Source organism: Dromaius novaehollandiae, chromosome 5, assembly GCF_036370855.1.
Source record: "Dromaius novaehollandiae isolate bDroNov1 chromosome 5, bDroNov1.hap1, whole genome shotgun sequence".
Lineage (NCBI taxonomy): Eukaryota > Metazoa > Chordata > Aves > Casuariiformes > Dromaiidae > Dromaius > Dromaius novaehollandiae.
In genome coordinates, this window is record NC_088102.1 from 27,608,750 (window position 1) to 27,628,707 (window position 19,958).

The 19,958-nt window shown below is 41.5% G+C and overlaps 1 protein-coding gene across 7 annotated transcripts; it reads right to left on the reverse strand.

Annotated features, from left to right (window-relative positions):
- Positions 1-317: 317 nt before the first annotated feature.
- Positions 318-19,856, reverse strand: ZNF410 (zinc finger protein 410). 7 transcript variants are annotated; one of them, XM_064512341.1, is made up of 11 exons: positions 19,727-19,856; positions 19,023-19,091; positions 18,243-18,433; positions 8,735-8,870; positions 8,202-8,435; positions 7,717-7,908; positions 6,614-6,773; positions 5,566-5,747; positions 2,821-2,910; positions 1,524-1,649; positions 318-952 (listed from the first exon to the last, which is right to left on the reverse strand). In XM_064512341.1, the coding sequence occupies exons 3-11, from the start codon at positions 18,273-18,275 to the stop codon at positions 768-770; spliced, it is 1,338 nt and encodes a 445-aa protein (XP_064368411.1). In that variant the 5' UTR covers positions 18,276-18,433; positions 19,023-19,091; positions 19,727-19,856; the 3' UTR covers positions 318-767. The 7 variants fall into 7 exon arrangements, with proteins under 7 accessions (XP_064368411.1, XP_025976094.1, XP_064368409.1 ...); XM_026120309.2 differs by having other exon boundaries at positions 6,614-6,797; XM_064512339.1 differs by lacking the exon at positions 19,023-19,091 and adding an exon at positions 18,865-18,957 and having other exon boundaries at positions 6,614-6,797; positions 19,727-19,826.
- Between the last annotated feature and the right edge of the window lie 102 nt (positions 19,857-19,958).

Below are 19,958 nucleotides of genomic sequence, written 5' to 3' on the forward strand. Positions count from 1 at the left end.
AGATTCACAGGCACGTGGTAGAGCTACCGCAAGAACCTCCAAATTACAATACCTTTACCAACAGCAGCACCTTTACATTCAGCTGGGGATCAATATATACTCAAAAAATTCTCTTCACATAAGAGCCATTACAGGTGCACAGGATCCTAGCAAAACTTTGCATTCTTAATAATGCTAATTCTGAAGAAAGCCTTCAAGTTCAGAAAAAATTCAAAACATCTACAAGTAGACCAATTTAAAGAAACTGATACACCAAACAAATTTTTGGGAAAAGTGACTGAGGAAAGCAGGAAAAGAACACAGCAAATGTAATTAAATGATATTGAGTAGTACATTTATTTCAGATATTAAATCAGCTTCTGACAGTGAGATGTATTAGAATATAGTCTCTGAAGGTAAAGGATGGAAGGCCTGTTACTCAAGATACTCAGTGTTTGTACAGTGCCTAGCACAATGAGGTCCTGGTCCTTAACTGGGGCTCCTATGTGCTCCAGCAATGCAAATGCTTTAGGCTTTAAGAGAATGGACTGCAGTAACAGTTTTGAAATGGCATTCCACAACATGGATGACACCATGCTAAATGACACCTAAGCAGCAGACTTCACCCCTGAAGCTCTGCAAGAGAGAAACTTGGTCCAGTAGGTCTTCTCCAACTCCAGTTTTATGATTCATTCTTCATTTACCCGCCCCCACTGTGCACAGTAAAGCAATGTTCACTCATCCCACTGCAACATCGTGAGCCTCTACGAGGAATGATCGATCCCACTTCAGTCACCACATATAAGAGGGCGGAAAAAAGAGCAGCTGGTCTCACCCTCCTCCACTCCAATAATAGACTCAGTATCTGGCAAGTGCAGAGACTCAACCCCGAGGCTAGGTTGAGAGTTCATAGAGATGAGATTCTTACTATGCACTGTAGATTCTTCCAGCAAACTGCTCCCCATCAGTGACTCTATTGTGAAAATAGGGTAAAACAAAATTCTTATGATGTAATGATACTGCATCATCTACTACAACCCCTGACCTTTGCCCCTCCAAGTCACACAGACTTCTTCCCTAAGCACCTACTTTATCAGCTCCTACTCTTTAGGCATCTGGCACTCCAGCGGGTGGTAACTACTATATCGATTATTTTGCGCCTTAGTATGGCAGGATTTCATGCAGGCTTGGCCTTCTCTTTAAATAATTCATATAGCATAAAAACTAGGTTTCTTACAACAAGAATATATTATGAAGGGCAAAAATTCCATGCAAGAAAAGACATCAGATGCAAGTTAGTTTTGAAAACAATAAACTTATCTACCCTTGACTGTAATACAGAAAAATACCTTTGTTTTCTATCTTAGACAAGGGGAGAGTATGTTTCTGATAGCAATCCATCCTCATCTCCAAGAGGAAAAATGTATTATTCTCTACTAGCTTGTACTCTCTTATTTTCAGGACAGACGTCTTCCCTTCTTTCTGACCACCCACCAATTCCTTCCAGCACTTCCTCCCCATAGAGAATACCTTCCCATCCTTACCTGGCTGTTCTCGCTCTCTGCTGCCAGCTGTTCCAATTCGGGAGTGGTGTTTCCTCATATGCACATTTCTGCTACCACTCTGGGAAAATGTCTTCCCACAAATTTGGCACTGATGGGGCTTCACTCCTTGGAGAAAAGGAGGAAAACAAATTTCCAAGAATTACCAAACTGGCAATAAAGACCTCATCAACAAAGGAGTCAGTAATAAATTAAGACTGTTTTGAAATGGCCATTGACACTGTTCATGCTAATTATCAGTGAAAAATCAGGTGAGAACTATTCCTGTTTCCCAGAAAGAAATAAGCTTCCAGAACAGAAGAGTTTTGGATACCAATATTGCCAAGTGTTGGAAAACTCAAGGCTGAAGAGTAACGAAAATCTTCAAATCTGATTTATGAAAGGGAACGAGCTACTTGGAATCTCTTACTCAGGAACATGGAAAGATTTGAGGTCTCACACCCAGAATATAAACTTGACTAAATGCAAGCAAGCAGAGGGGAGCCATCTCCTCCTATCACACAAAAAAATGCAGCATTTGGCTTATGTTACCAAGTAGAGACTGGACCGTGAGTCATTGTGAATGGATTCTCATTTTACAGAGCAGTCTATCATTTTCCCAATACAACCAAGTGCATTGTCTGTAGGTGCAAGCTTATGGCACAGAAGCCAAGGAGATAGGAAAGAAAAAGCACAGAGAGCTCAGGTAGTCCCAAAAGTTACTATCCAAGCAAACTTTCCCCTCCCCCAAACAAGGCATACTTATGACGTGCTGATGATGTTTAAGATAGATCAATCAAAATAGAAGGCAGAAACTTTGCAACAGATTTCGCACTTGTGAAATTCCCATATAATGCTTTGTCCAATTACAAATATGTACTATATAAAAAAAATAAAGGATATCCCTGCCTGTGACAGAAACTCACTCCTGAGAGATTTCAAATGGAACAGTTGAGAGTAAAGAGGTGCTAGATTCTGTCTTTTAAATGAAAAAGGACAGCTATGAAACAGGTATACAACTTCATGACATTTTAGAAACATTCTTTATTTAATAAATAAATAAAAACATATTGGAATTTAGAATCATGTAATGTAGAATGAAGTTTGAGGAAAAAGGCTACAGAAAGACCAGCAAAGATTAAAGATTACAGGCAACAGGCACCGTAGAGGAAGTGGTGAAAGAATTATGACCAGAAGTTCTGTAGAAACCAGGGGATTTTTCTCGAAAAAGTCAAATCAGAGTCCTACGGTAAAGATCTTTCCTCGGACAGGTCTTAGCGTGTCATATGAAGGCTCCTACCTGAGTGGACAACCAAATGTTTCCGAAGACTGGAGTATTCAGCAAAGGAGCGACCACATCCCTGTGCCTCACACAGAAATGGTTTCTCCCCTACGAGGGAAAAATAAATTCTTAAGACTTTGGGATCTTAACTTGGGATCCAAGTGCCTGAGAACAGTCTGAATATCTCTACTCGGTTCTTTCTTTTGGCCTTACATGTATCAAAGTTCAACAAAAACAACACACACTCTTCCTAAGCCTTTTAAAGCATTCTCTTCACCAGCTTTCAAGAGGGAATACTGAAAATTCTTTCGGAAAGGTCATCATTCACTGAAAGGCAAGCCAGGATCCTCTGTTTCTAAACAGATTCTCCAGGTACATAAATACCAAGGGAGTAATTTCCCTTCATATTAGATTGTACACTTCATTTCTGAACAGGCTGTCCTCCGCAAAAACCTGCAAGAGAGGGGTCAGTCATTTATATGCCTCTGTGGAGAAACAGTAATTCAAGGCACAATTTATTATCATAGGCAGAAACTTGTTACTTATATGCATCTCCACAGCTATTTTTGTATTTGACTAAATGACAATAAATCAGTAGATGACTACACCAATGCAATGTGATATAATTAACCTGCTCTAAACCCCTTTTAATGAAGCCTGGAAGAAAACTAAAGCTAACTGTTGCCTGCAGCACCCCACTAAAGAATTCAGTACACCATGTTTAACAGTATGTTTTCAAGTCTTTAGCTAGACTACTGTATCAGAGTTACAGCAAGTCCTGCTGGATATACTCCATAGGAGATGAAGCAAGATGTTTTAGCTATTTCTATTGTGTCTGCCAGATATACAGTTCTTTTGGAATAATCTTGTTAAAATTGTTTCTACTATGATTTTGTCTTTAAGTGTCTTCTCCCTGCAGTTTATTTCTCAGCTTCATATCTATTGTAGCATTCGATGGATCTGAGCAAAAGAATGAATGAAGCATGTTCTGACTGGTGGCATAGAGCCGAAATACACAGCAGATTCCTGAGACTTCTAGCTTTTTATAAATATTTAAAATTTGGGAAAGGCCAAGGAAGAAAAACTAGCACTGACAAAAATAACAGCACACAGTTCCATCTATAGAAAACTCTAGATCTATTTACAGCTGCAGTTTAAAACAACTTTGGTCTGATCAAACTCTTAATTGCACATTATCAATGTGCCATTTAGAAAGTTATTATTTACTCCTCCAGAAGCAACTACTCCATTGACTGCAGAACACATTCTATCATGGAGGATTGTGCATGTATCAGCTGGGCCTGTCAGTTTTACCCATGCTGTGGCTGGGAGCTTTAAGTGCAAAAGAAAGCTAAGTACAAAATATGGCTGTTGCCACTACACATGCAAAAATTTACTATTGGCATATATAATTTTTAGCTACATCTCAACATCTGCCCACAAACCATGTGTCCTCTAGCTAAATTTCAAATTATTTAAAATAGCAACCTTATTCTATATATATATACACAAAGTACATAGCATATGGTAGTGTTAAATAAGGCAGAAAACACACACAGCTGTTAGCAGCGCACATAATCTGAGACTTCATTTTACTAGAGATGCCTTGTGCTCTTATAGTTGTGCAGGTTATTTGGAAATCTTAACCAACTGTAATGCAATGCTACCTTCCTGTGCTACCAGGGTATCTCTAATAATATTCTGAGAGGCCTGAACTGGAGCATTTATTTCAGTGGTATGGTAACTCTGAGGCTTAAAAAACAAACAAACAAAATGCCATGAATATTCATTGTCAACTTTGCTAACTATTAAATTGCTGATTTTTTCAGCTGGAACTTGTGTGCCTCTCTCAAATACATTTCTGGGATAAAAACACCTAAAAGACTTTATGCAGTTGTCAAGGCTTTGGCTGATATACCAACTTCCATAAATATTGACAAGGCAGGATCAAATTCTGCAGAGAAGATAGCATAAACAAACCATGTATAAAATACAGCACTATGGAATAAAGGTTCTTGTTTTATTTAATATAAAAAGCTGAGCATGAGTTAGAGTACATAGGCTCCAGCATATAGTAAACATCCCTGACCAACATTAGCACAGAGCAGTTTGCACGTCAAAATACTGTCTTCTAAACATTGCTTTTTTCTATTAGACTGGTATATTTTTTGATACTCATTCCGCTGTATTCCTCGCTTCCCTAAACTTCCCAAATGTAGTCATTCTACAAGCAGCATAAGTAACATAAGGTAGCCAAGATTCAGCCAGATGTCAGCCCAGCTATGACTGTGAGTTCAAGACTCTACACTGCAGAAACATCTAAGCTACTGTGCTTCTCAGGAACTTCAAATAACTCCCTTAGGAAAATACTTACAACAGTGGTATTCACTGACTATTCCCTTGGGAACGATCTAGTTTTTCCAAAAAACAAAACACTCCCCCTGCCTCCCTCAAATCAAACAACCAGGGCGAGGCGGGGAAGGGAATCTTCAGAGCATAGATCTGAGAGTAGGAACACAACATCATCATATAGTATTTGAAAGGTGAAACCTGTATGAAATTATACAGAATAGTAAAAGGGGAAGCAGTTGATTAATTTCACTGATAGATCAGTGTGAATTGATAGGAAACAGACACTAATGAAGGTCAGAGATATACGAGCATAGTATTTTCACAAAGTTTGAGGCTGAAGGCTGGAGTGGTTATTTCCTCAGTAAAGACCCTGCCTCTGCAGACCACAAATAGGTGAGGTCTAAAACACACCAGTGTGAATTCGTAGGTGGTTCTTCAGATTTCCAGCTGTTGTGAATTGTTTCCCACAGCCCAGCTCCGTGCACACAAAGGGTTTTTCACCATTGTGAGTTCTCATATGAACCTTCAGCCTCTGCAAGACATAGAAACTTTTTCCACAGCCTTCTGCTGGGCAGGTGAAGGAGCGATCATTCCTAGAAAGCAACAAAACAGCTGTTTCATAAGCAGCTACTGCAACACACATTTTCATGAACAATCCATTTTCTTGGTTTTGATTAAATAAAAAGCCAAAGGATATTAACTGAAATTAATTATATCCAAAAATGAAGTGACTCAGCCAAAGTGAGGGGCCTAAATTAGTCCTAAGGAACTACCATATGGCCATAGTCCGTGTAGTCCACTGGAAGAAGTCATTCAGATATGTCAAATCTTTTCATCCTATTACATGGCCCATTTCCTACCCAGAAAGATTTAATAAAGCACTGCAATAGATTATATAGGAAGGTTGTAGAATTTCAGCCACTGGAGGTTCAAAAATGTACATACAGTACATGTAGTTTTTGCTGGCCCTGCCTCAGGGCAAGGTGATGGGCTCATATCTCTCGGAGTCCTTCACACTTTTCAATAAATGATCATTTGTAGAGAGCAGGAAGCTGTCCACAATTTCCCTTAAAGACCAATGATTTTTCAGGTAGAAGAGATTACGGTCCTTTATTAGAACAAGCAACTTTGTTCAAGGATATATAAAAACATGACACCATCCCATTCTAATGTTCACTGTACTACAGAAGTAATGTATGTACATAGTGATAGTCATGCATCTTTCCTGAGCACCTGTTAAAATATAAATGTTCTAAATCCAGTATTAACAAGGACCTGCAAAAATAATCTAAATTTGGCCAAGGTGTTTCAACATAAGTGAATTAAAGAAAGCAACGGCCTTACTATTTCTAAGAGTAACATCAGGTTTCACAGCTTGCTGATGTTGGAAACCAATGCTATCCCAAACACACAGCATGCTTTTGCAAACTCATGACAACGTATAGCTCTTTTTGCTCACCGGTGTGTTTTTAGATGATATTTGAAGTGAGCTGGCCACACAAATGTCCGATCGCAGCCCTCAACTGTGCACTTCAGCTTCCTTTCCACACGAGATAAATGAGGAATGGGGCTAGAGTCTTTCGGCTGCCCATCTCCTGAGCAAAGATGAACATTTTCACCTGGAAGAAAAATACCACCAAAATCTAAAAGGAGACAGATAACTTTAATGTATCAAATTTAATAGATAAAAACAACATCATATATGACGCGGGTCTGTAAGGCAGATATGCTCCTGGTTACTAATAGCTTACCATGCCCTACACACTCCTACCTAGCCCATAACAGGGATCAGACACATTCATGAACCTTTCCAGGCCCATAAGCTATTCCCAGCAAGCTATCCATATCAGACTAGCTGCCACCAGGTGAGGCTTATCACAGGAATAACATAAAGCCAATTCATCAGAAACCAGAAAAATGGTCTGTATATCAATATCAGCTATTCAGTTTTAAATATCAGTCAAGGTAACTATATTTTAAAATCTCTTAGCTAAAAAAGAGATACTGCATTTGATTGCAATTCTTTATTGAAATAATAAGTCATAAAACATGTGACTAAGTCCAATTAAGTATCCCCCAGAAAGCTGATCTCCAAACCTAGTGGAGCTAAGAAGAAGAAAGTATGAAATATAGTATGCATTAAAAATAGATACTTCAAAGTGAAAATGAAAGTTGAAAAACAAGCAGCTGCAGTTGAAAAGAAGATACTCTTTAAGTATGCCTGAGAACAGAACTGCAAGAGAACTGGCGCTTCCACCAAAGCTTGTTCCCTGAGAAAAACTGAGGAGCCTATGTATATTACAGAAAAATAAAGTGATTGTTCTGTATAATTCTCTGTCTCTGATGATTTTAGGACATGTCAGAATAGATTATAAGCGAGAGAAAGAGAAAGAAAGAACCAGCACAGATATTAATGAACTTCCCTAAACTCAAACTACTAAACTGACTTCACAACAACTTTATATAATTCATTGGCTATTCTACAAACAAACAACTACAGCTGAAACTAGGGGCCTTGTACAGAAGATTCAACTTTTGAGACAGAATCAGGAGATTTCCTACCATTATTGCTTGCTTTGGCATTCTTAGCGAGCTGTGCCCGAGTGGCAGCAATTAAACTGTCATGGGCCAATTCTTGCACTCGTAGGAACCATGGGGTACTGCTGTCTGTGCTATCATGAGAGAGAAAGTCATTCCCAGAATCTTCTGCTTCATCTTGAACAAACACCAAGTGTTCTGCTGGAGACCCCAGCCCTAAAAAAGAAGACAACTCCATGAAACAGGACAGTGCAATAGAGGGCAGTTTCTTTTGCTTCCCAGAGGCTAGTGTTCATGGTACAGATGTACTATCTGCACTTAAAAATGTTTTCACTGACCTCTGCACTATAGGAAGCTGCTGATAGTTAAATGCTCCTGACATATCCAATAACGCTCAGCAAGTTTCGTGATCTTTTCCCTTCATAAGCAGCAGGGACAGAGATGTACTTCTATCTCCTGCATTCTGTTGTCTGGGACATATCCGGCCGGATAGACAGAAGGAGAATTACCTGCTCTCGTTAGGTTGAGAAGAATAAATGAAGTGCTGTCACTGGGCTGGAGATCTTGCAATAAACTGGAAGTCTCTGAAGTTGACAGAAGCTCAGATGATTTCTGTACATTCTGTGCCCTTGTTTCCTCTCCATCAGGGCCCACATTTACCTGGAGGCTTCTCAAGACAGCAGATGAAGAAACATCTTTGGAAGAATTAGTGTGACTTGGAGAAGTGAGATCTCTTTCATCATCTAGTGAAGAAAGTGAAAACAGAGAAAACAAGAAGTGTACAATGACTAAAAGATACCTAAGAAGTCATTTTTTCCAGTAAAAACAATTAGAAAATGAGAGAGACAGGAGGAGGAAGGAATTCTCTATCTAGCCAAACTTCATCATTAAATGAGAAAAGTTTCAGTCATCCTTCTGAACTTTTTTCTCCACCACTGGAATGCCATATCAGCAAGAGGCAAGGATGATGCGTGCCACAGTGCCGCATTAAGGACATCTGTATAAATGACACACCCACAAAGATCTGCTCCATAGATTTTACCTGGCAACATCAGTCTGTTGCATTCTGAGGTCTCAGTAACAGGAAGGAGAGAAAGACAGGTGATGTCCTTTGGTTCCGATTCCACCAGCCCTTGCCCCAGTGGAATAGAAGTATTCTGAACAAACTGAACCAGCAGCTGAAAAGAGATACTGAAGATCAGTTCAAGAGTAGCATAAGTCATTTAAAAAAGGTACTAAACCCACTCCATTAGCCCACACTGTCTTGTAAGGGATAAAGAATATAATCTAATAAACTCAAAAGTAAATGAAAGCTTTTCAACTTATATCAGTGACCAAGAATACATCATTTGCATTTGTCATCTGTGAAATACTTACAAAATTGTTATTTCTTTAACATACAATAAACTGCTCTGGATCATTGTAGACTACACTAAAGGCTACATAGGCTGCCTCATATTTTCTTTTTTAATTCCTGGTTTATCGCTTCATACTTTACTATGGTCTAACCTTCCAAGTAAACATTTTCCATGCTCAGCCTTTGACTCAGGTATTTTGTTTAATTATTGTCTTTCAAAACTTAACTGAAATAAAGTTGGCCTTTTAAATAAAAAAGGTAGAGAAAGACTAGTTGTAAGCCTATCTGACTAATGGCTATTCAAAATAGACAGATAATGATCAGAGGAAGAAGATGGGGATGACAAGGTGGGAAGGGAGACAGTCTAATCCACCCAAATCAGCTACTCCTAAAACCATCAAAGGTGAACAATTGAAGCCATTGTCCCTAGTGTGAAACCCACCCACTAAGAGGATCCAGCAGAAGAAACTCTCCAGAATGCTATGCAAACTAAGGGGGACTATTGCATAAAGGGATATAGGACTTATTCTGGGATTCATTCTGTGGAGAGGAATTTGGGGACTGAACAAGAGATTTTGGGGACTGATCGGGATTATGGGTTGTTTAGGGGAAAGGCCAAAGGCAAGAAAAGGGAAGGGGCAAGGTGCATTACGACAGGCCAAGCATGGGAAAAGGGAGGAGGGAATAAAAGAGGCTTTTACACGTAAGCAGGAGGCTAGTCATTTCACTGGTCTGCCAAGCCCTGCACCTGATCTCCAAAGTGTGTCCTGTCTTCTTATTAAACTCTATTCCAAACTATTTCCCATGTGATTGTGCCCTCTAGCCTGTGTGTGTGAGGCACTAGCAAACCCCAAGCCAGACAAGCAGGATGAGAGGTCTGGGGCCAAATACTGGAGAAACCCATGAAAGGAGGTTTCCTCTAAGCAGCAATTCTTAGAAACAGGATTGGGCTATTTGTGCCCTTTGTGTTTATGTGGGAAAAGGTACTACTGTCCTGTGTTAATGTTTGTCATGAGCCACATCTGTACAGGCTGTGTGTGTGCCCAGTTGAAAATTGCACTAAACCTCACTACTGGCTGGACCTAGGATCAGAAATAGGGAACAGCCCTCATCTTGATGGGCCCAGGAGGTGAGAATGCCCAGGTCATTCAGTTCAACAGATACAGCTATCCTTAACATCAGTCAGCAATGCCTATGTAAAAAGTACTTCTGGCTAATTCCTAGAAATCTTGAATTACCAAAAAGTAACCTAAAATTTGGAAAGACACTAGAAGTCAGAGAAGGGCTTTTCCAGCCCCCTGAAAGTGTAACTATATGTAACCAAATTCAGAGCAGCAAAGCATGTACTTTGTTTACTCATTCTCTCCCCTGACAATATCTCAAAGTTCAGTCTTTTGCTACACTGCTGGATGTAATCCTAGGCCCCTCTAAGCCTCTGGAACCACTCCAAAACAAGAGTATTTAGCTTCACCTCCAAAGCATGGACATAGAAAACACACTTTTTTTTTCCTGTTACCAGTGCCACAACAGTCCATATTAAAATAGTCTGATTTAACAAAGGAAGTATTGCTGGGAATTAGGAGATACACATCCCAACTTTTATAATGAAAATACTGAACTAATTCTTCTGTATACTCCACAAGTTGCTTTTAAAAAAAATATATATATATATATATACGGTCTCAAATCCCTCTCCTGTATGGAATTAAACTTTTGGAGAACAGAAAGACTAGAAAAGGTAATTTCTGACAGACCTAAACGGAGATTCCATGTTTCAGAAAAAATGTCTCTCAAAACCCTCTTCATTTGGCTTATAAGCTCTGCCAAACAGACTTACCCCTACACTCACATTCTCAAAATACTTTGAAGAGCATGGATAAAAGAAATATTAAAAAATAACAATGCACCAAAACCAGCCCTTAAGTCACCACTCCTTATCTCTAGGAACCCGCTCCACGTAAAGATGCTGCATTCTATGCTGTCTAGCAAACAACGGTATGCATTGGAATTTCTTTATCTTTGGCACTTAAAAGAAAACTGTACAAGATAAGTATTCATATTACTCTCATTTTGACACATTTTTAACATGTATTCTCAGAGAATCCAGGCAGCATTCTCTGTGCAGCGAGAAGGTTCATCAGTGTCAAAAGGAGCAGAGTGGAAAAAGACAAATGGTCCTATCTGTTGACTTAAATCACAAGACCATTAAAAAAACCCAAACAAACAAACAGCAGTCAGTAATTATTATTTCATACGTGGATGTTGTGACTGCCTTGGGGATTAACTTTCAGAACTACTGAGCACCCAATTCCAAATTATTTCTATAGCAAATATCAGCGTTTTGAACCTTTACTACACCAGGACCAGGTGCGTTTAACCAAAGAAACTGAAGAAAACAAGAGGGCACTTCATATTTTGGGCTCTAATTTCTCTATGCCCATTTCCTGTCATGAAAGCACTGAAAATACTCATGCTTCCTCAGACACATCTATCTCTAGGAGATACCGCTGTCAGGGCCCTGAGTGGCCTCACCTGAGACCCTAGCTCCTGCCCATGGGCCCAGGAGCTCCATTTAAGCTCAGACCTGGGCATGTGCACACACATATACCCTGAGCTCTGCTGTGGGTGCAGCTGTCTCCAGCCTCTTCTCCTGGATGAACCACAGACTGATGTTGCAGCCCTCTCTCTCGTTCTGTCACCGCCCCCATCTCCTGCTGCTCCCGACTGGACTGCCTGGATGGACCCTGGACTTGGTTCATTGCTTTGCCCTGGTGGGGGCTATCAATGGACCCTGTAGCTGTGCCTGCCTCTGCCTGCTGTGCACAGGTACTGTGGGACTGCTCTGTGTTGGTGAGGGCGCTGCCTGCGCTGGGCTCGCTCTTGGCTCCTGGCTCACCTGCCCTTAGGGAGCAGCTGGCCCTTGCTGCTCCCTGACAATTGTGAAGGTAAAAAAATAAGTCTTGAAGTCACTCAGATGGCAATATGCTACATAAACTAGGCCACAAGCCACACTGCATTTTAAAACATTAGAATTATTCCCTATTATGTATATTATAAGATTACCCAGAGGCCCCAGTCAAAACCATTTTGGAAACTTTCTATGTTCTCAAAAAACACATAAGTAATAAGGGACAGTCTCTCTCCAAAAGACTTGCATTCTAATTTAAAATAAAATGGGTCAGGAGGGGAAAAATACAAGAAGGGACAGAGGAATAACAAAGGAAATAACAAAGGAAAGCAACAAAAAGAAAGAGAAATGGGACTAACAAATTTGTGCAGCAAAATGACTCTAAATTACTGAATTATCTTTCATTTAAATATTATCTGCAATCCCTACTGCTGCCTGCCCAGTCATGTAATATACATGTTTTATGGATTCTTGTATCTTTTATTTTTATACAGAATGCTTTAAACAAAACTTTTGACCTACAATAGGAAAGCTTTGCTTCAAACCCTCCACCAATACACAGCAACACTAAGCCACAAGGTGGGGGGGGGGGGAAGGTAGCAACTACAAAAGGATGAAAAAAAAGGGAGCCCTTTGATTTTCTTTGTAAAGTAACATCAAGCTATATAGAGACTGGGGGGGAAGGGGGGGGGGGAAGAAGCATCAGTAAATAAAAGGACATGAATCACCCTCACTATTAAAAATTATCATTAAAAAAATCCTTCCCATAAATTAAAGCAAACCAATCACCAAATATACTCTCCCATCTCTACATCAAATAATTACATGAAAATACAACTTCTCATGTGACAGTTGCATCTTAACAGCTAAGTATTTTCGGAAACCTCCCTTCATGTTTAAAATCACTTAATACCTGTGTGACAACTACAGCAACTGCAGATATGGGAAGAAAAATCACAACAAAAACTGTACACTGGTTTAAGTTTCTTCTAATTTGGTTTAGCAACTGAAAGCAAAAAGGAAATTGTAAGGATACCTGATAATTGGCTATTCAGTGTAAAAGACAAAGACAAGAAGCAGGAGAGGTAATAAATTAAACACAGATACACAAACTCTAACAAACTGCAGATAAGAGAGTAACAAAGACCAGAACTCCTGGGACGCTGACGGATGGGCCTTACAGGGACCACTTGAGTGTAACCTTTAAGAGATTCAACCAGAAACTTTGTAAATGATAAGAAAACAAGATTATCACCAGTTACCAGATGGGTCTCATAGGAAAGAGCAAACTTTTAATGCAGCGTGAGGGAAATTGTGGGACTTGGTAAAACTTATTATGGGTTGTCTTAAGGGGGACTGTGGGAATGTGAAAAACTTATGGAATGTTTAGGGGAAGGATTAAAGGCAGGACAAAGGGAGGTATCAAGGCGGTTAGAGGCAGAACCACCGTGGAAAACAGGAAGAGGGGGATAAAAGGGGCTGAGCACACCTTAGCAAGTTGTTGGTCAGTATGCTGCTGTGCCTGGGCACTGTAGTCCATCTCATCTTCTTACTAAACGCTGTTCCTAAATAGTTTCTGAATAACTGTGTTCAGGTAGTGAACTTCAGGTTGGACTAGTCTGTGAACAGGATGAAACCACAGCTTGGAAAGACCCAAGACCCTGGCCAGAGACTGGATTAAAAAGCCCAGGGCCTGGGCACAGATACTGGAAGGTCTGGGTTGGAAACCAGAGAGATCCATGAACGTAAGTATGCATGTGAGGTGAGTGAGGGCATGTGTGATAAGCTAGCGAACTTCACGCCTGATTATCTGGAGAGTAGGAACAGGTTTAGGCCACTTGTGGTCATGTTTTACGTGGGTGCCTGTAAAGGTACTGCCCTCCTGCCTGTGTTAATGTGTTTATGGCCAGCCATGTCTGTACTGTCTGGGTGTGCATAGGAACATCTCTGCAGTTCAGGTTCAGCATTGCTGCTGGCTGGACCTGGGAACAGTCCAGTGGTCTCTTATCTAGAGGACCAGGAGAGGAGGAATCTCCTGGATGCTGCAGTCCATCAGACTGAACAACCACATAATATGTGGCATCACAAAACAGGATCTAAACAGGCAGGAAGTATTCCCAAGACAGCTGGTATACAAACCCTATGCAAGGAGGGGGCTGAACCTCCTGCGAACATGCCCAAAGTGTTAGAATTTGTAACCAAACCCTTAGGGCATCTTGGGGGCACCTGAAGAGGAATAGTTAGGGAAATTGAATGGACAGAATATTAACAAACCACAAAAGCAGTGATATGAGTTTTAAAGTGATTTTACTCTATAGCCAAGCTCTACTAAAAAAAAACTTGGAATTTTAAACAGATTTTTATACTGATGAATTGCAAAAGGGTATTCTCAACTTACAGATTCAGACTTTACAGGCCAGATGTGAGCTGTACAGAGAGAATCTACGAACCTTGGGGAGGGACAAAATGAACAAAATTCAGCTCCATGTTCCTATGAGCAATTTGACTTTTTGGGTTCTGCCGTACTGCCTTCTTCAATATATCTTCCTTAAATTACTTCTGCTGAAACACCACTTAACCCTGGAAATGCTTTAAGTAATGTGAATGGTGTACCTACTAAAAATGTAAAATATTCCTTGGCTCTTGTCGCTAAACAAGTAATTGTCATCCCTGACAGTGAACAAGAGATGGTTGAGATGTCAGCCATTAACATGAAATGACCTCAGTCTATCAGTTTTGGTATAACACCGCAGGCAGTGCAGCTTGCTCATGTTACCAAGAAGGTTCTGATAATGTCCCTGATCTGAGAGAAACAAAGTCTTTTTAAAGAACTGAGAATCTCTCCTATAGATATTTAAAAATATATACCTTAAAAAAACAAATAATATGGGCCTATGGAATGGATCAGGTTAAAGCATGTCTCACCACAGACCTCCTCCCCTCTTATCAGATGATTCGGACCCCAAGAAGCATCAGACATTGCTGATCCTTCTTTGTTGGGGGCAAAGGTTGGCCCAGTGTTAGTGTCCAGATCAATCTTCCTAGCGAGTATCTGGAGAGCCAAGGCTAGACTCATAGAGCAGCAATGACTATGTTTTTAACTGATATTAGAACTGTTCTAAATTTAAACCAGTGAACCACTACAGAATAGAGATCAAAATAACATTTACTAGGTCGGGGCAAGAGAGGGTTGGAGCAAAAGGGTGTGGGTGGCAGGAGGATTATCAGCTGTAAACTGGGATGCCATCCTCCCACACATCCTCTGGAGAATACACTCAATCTCCCCCTATAAAGTGCTGAAGGGGAGAGAAAGGAAAGGCTGAAAGGCTAAAACACCTTCCTCCATCTCCCTTTCAATAGCCATATTCAATTTATCAACTAGAGCTATAGTTCACTTGATTATTTTAATTGTATTGGAGCTATCCAGATGCCAGAAAGCACTCTGCGGTGCACCTGTGCAGTGGGCATGGCTGGAATTATTTGCAATTGTAACAAATCACCTTAAAGGTTTAAAATATGTAAAATGCAGATCTTATCACCTCCCTGTGGAATGCAGGCAAGACAGCTTTGGGGGTAGGGAATCCACAAGAAAAAGCAGACACATCTGCCCATACAAACTGTCTCCAAGCAGCTTTGTGACTCCTAATCAAAGGAGAATTCACCTCTGTTCAAGTATTAAACATTTACACATACATTGGTGGCTACTTTAGGGATAAAAACAGTTAAAGTAGCAATGAAATTTACACAGTCCATCCATACATACTGCCTTGATTAATATTACCTAGCATGCTACTTGTACACAAATAGTTAGCTCTTAACGAACACCTTTCACACATGGTAGGGGAAATCAAAGAACACCAGTGACTATGACTGTTATGCTGCCATGGCTTATCAGAGGATATAAAATCATGAAGGACTTTCAGAGATAACTTGAAACTTGAACTGCTATTTGGGAAAGATGCAAGAAAGATATCTTCCAGTTTTGGGTCAAAAGATCAGAAAATAACATGACTTAACAGTTAACTTTCACAACCACAGCTAGAAAGAGAATGTGTATGGGATTGGGTAGTTCACAACTCAAAGGAATAGCAAGTTGCAGTGCAAAATGGTCTTAAGCAAGATTGAGGAATATAGTGTAGAAGAGGGCATCTATGGGAAAGGATGCCCCCTGCAACCACTGTAGCTTTCATGCATGAGACCTGCTCCTGCTGACTAATTGCTTACTCTCTGTTTTGGGTTTGCTGGGAAGGAAATGCAACCCTGCCATGGGAAAACAGGACAGATACCTTACTCAAGTCAAGAAGAAAAGAGGCCCACTTACAGTTCATATTTGAGGAACAAGTGTTCTCACTATCCTTGTCCCATCGGTAATCAGAAATAATCTGTGGAAATCTACCCACCCACAGACTGAAGCAACAAAGTGCTCTACCCTGTTGTTCTGGACTGGGACAAAATGCAACAACAGCTGTGAGATATCAACCACAAGACGAGAAAGGAACTCCTCACAACCCAAGCCAAGACTATAGGCAGTAGTTTCTACACAGAAACTACAAACTTGCAGCTACTCTTCCTGAATAGTGTGCCTGGAAGGACTTTGGCTGCTCCATTAAGAAACAAATATATCACCAAATCACCTGAGCTGTCAAGAGTTACCAGCATAACAATCATTCTTCTTAGAATACCACTTTAACATAGCTATGTTGCATATGGACTGAAAAAGAAACAGAAAACTTGACAAAAACAAATCTATTTAGACCTTCAGACTTCCCTAAAAGGTAAGTCACAGCAGTACTAAGTCCACTGCTCTAGAACTGCAGCCCTCTGAAGAGGTAAAACTGTGAACTAACTATAAAACCCAGGAGAGCAGGTGATGTGGTCTTCAGCACTTTTAAGTGGGGAGAAATTAAAGACAGCTGGTTAGTGGCTATTCAGCCAAAAAACAAAGGCAAGAATTGGGAGAGGTAGTGAATTAAACATGCAGATACTACTGTATGTTGAATGTAACAAACTGTGGGTTATGTCTAACAAACTGCAGATAACAGGCAAAGACCAGAACTCTGGAGACCCTGATCAATGGGCCATGTTAAAGAGGTTCAACCAGAAACTTTTGTTACTGACAAGAAAAAAATATTTTCCTGAGTTACCAGAATTGATCTCACAGGAAAGAACAAACTGAATTTAGGATGCAACAGGGACTGTAGGCATGTGCAGAACTTACAGGATGTTTAGGGGAAGGATAAAAGGACAGGGAGGGACAGTTGAGGGAACAGCCATAGAAAATGGGGATGGGAGAGATAAAAGAAGCCAGTCACACATTATCAGGCTGTTGGTCAGGGCACTTCTGTGTCTGTTCACTGCAGTCCTAAACCCCATTCCTAACTATTTTCCATGAGTGAGCATTCTGCTAGCAAATTTCTTGTCGGACTAGCCTGTGAACAGGAGGAAGCCACAGTCTGGAAAGACCCAAGATCTGACCAGAGACCGGACTAAAGAGCCCAGGGCCTGGGCACAGACACTGTAAGGACTTCAGACCTGGCAGAGACCGGAGAGACCTGTGAATGTGTGTTCATGTGAGCTAAGCGACTGAGGGTATTCGTCTTATTTTCCACAAACTTAAAACCTTCATTGTTGGGTAAGTAGGAATATGGCTTTTCACACTGTTCATGTTTTATGTGAATGCTGTTTCTGTTTACCTCTAGAGCTACCATACTCCTGCTTGCGTTAATGCATCTGTGGCCAGCCGGGTGCGCACCATGAGCCTTAACGTGTGCATCCAAATACATTGTTGCAATTCATGCTCTGCTATGCTACTGGTTGAACCTGGGAGCAATCCAACAGCCTGGCATCTAGTAACCAGGATCCCTTGGGTGCTACAATCTATCATTTCTGGCAACCCCTTAATAGAAGTAAGAGTACTTTAAAAATCAGAATGGGCTAAGGCTAATAGAATAATCTAAACTCCGCTAAACCAAGCAATGTCCATTTTGTCTGAGGGAAAGAAGTAGTCAGTAATTTATTTTATTCTTTTAACAGAAATAACATAATAGTGAAAAAAGATAACGTAACGTGAGAATAGGCAAACATATTGGCTGAAACTCAGAGGGGGAAAAATTGCAATGATCTTTAATCTTTTACCATTCAAAACAAAACATCAAAGTTTTGCAACATGTCACTGAAAACATTCTGGGAATTAATATCTAAGTAGGAAACTGAGTAAACTCAATGAACTTTTTCTAAGCGTTGACAGACTTTTCTGGGAACCAAACCCAATTCATAATTGCTCACCTCAGGTTTGGATTCTAACTCATCCGATAACATTGATTCAAGTTTCCGATTCCTGCAGTTGTCTTCGGCAAGGCACAGATTTTTGAATTCAGAGAGAACAACACTCCCTGTTTATTCTCAATTTTCCTAAATGCAAAACAGTGTGGTGGTCTTCCTGCAAGAAGCTGTGTTGGGCAAATATTCAATTTAACCTAAAACAAACAAACAAAAAGAGATATAAAGGAATAGGAACCAAGAAAATAGAGAAAAAATTTTGGTGGGCGCTACAAATAAGCTTAAAATATACCTTAAAGAACAGGGAAAACTCTCATTTATCCATGTTCCTGCCTTTCTATTATCACTGAGCCAAAAGATTAACATCCTAATGATGTGAAATTCGTTTGCAAAGATTATTTTACACATTTCCTTTGCAATATATAATTTTAAATTAAAATTGTTTGCCCTGGAAAATGTTACGGGATCAACTGAAAACCACACAAAACACACAAGAAACAAGCAGGTTGACTTCCCAACCTGTAAAACAGCACGATTATTCAAATTGTTGAAGAAAGGCACCCATATTTGTGTACAACCTGTCATGAAGAAACCTCTGCTTTTCCTACCAGTTAAGATGTTCACCTACTTTCTTGTCGGAAGTTTCTTGATGAGCACAGGTAGGTAGGTACGTTTTACATAGCTTCCCTTTAAAATTTATTTCACAAAAAACACATGATACCTGTAAAATAAGTTTCTTCTTTAGGCTACAAGGAAAAATAAATATATGTTCCAATTTTTGCTTACTTGGAAAGCGCTAGTGTTCAGAGGAGAAAGCAAACTACAGTTGTTCTCCTTGCATCACAATCACAAACCCTATAGAATGTATTCAAAAAATAATAACATTGGATAAGCAAAGAAAAAAAAAGACTTGAAAGTCTTCCCCCAGCACTCCCAACAAGCAGTGTGCGCAACGCGCTCGGTACGGGACCTCACCCTCCGCCAGCCGCGTAGGGACAACGCAGCAAGCAGAGCGAGAGCAGAGCAAGTCAGACCAGGAAGCAGAAGCCGCGGCTCCGAAATATTCGCGTTTGCGCGGCCGCCGCCCCCACCGAGCCCGCACCCGGGATGGCGGCGCCCGAGCGCCTCGCGGGCCGAGGCTGCCGGAGCCGCAGGCCCGGCTCCTCAGCGCCCCAGGCGGGAGGGCTCGCGCTGGGGCGCGGCGGTCCCCAGCCCCGCTCACTCCCGCCCACGTCGGGGGTCGGCCCGGGGGCTCCAGGGCACAGGGCGGCAGACCAGCAGTGTCCCTCCCCCCGGGGCAGGTGCGCCTCCCTTCCCCCACCGCGGGGCCGGTGCGCTGCCGTGAGGGACGGGACGGGACGGGACGGGACGGGACGGGACGGGACGGGACGGGACGGGACGGGACGGCCCCTCCCCGCTCCGCGGCCTGCTCAACCCCGGTGCCCCACGGGGGGGGGGGGGCCGACCCGTGCCCCCCCCGCGGTTCTTACCGGCATCTCAGAGCCGCCCGGATATGACGCACATCGAACCGGAAATGCCAAAGGCTAGAGGTGGAACCCGCCCCGTCCGCTCCAGCTCTATGGTAAGCTCTGCGAGGAGCGCCCCTTCCACCCCGCTGCCGGGTACTGGTAGCGGGCTCGCGAAGGCGGGGCGACTTCGCCCGCGGCCCAGCCCCGCCCCGCTCCCCGCGGCCTCCGGGCCGCCGCCGCCTCGCTGGCCCGC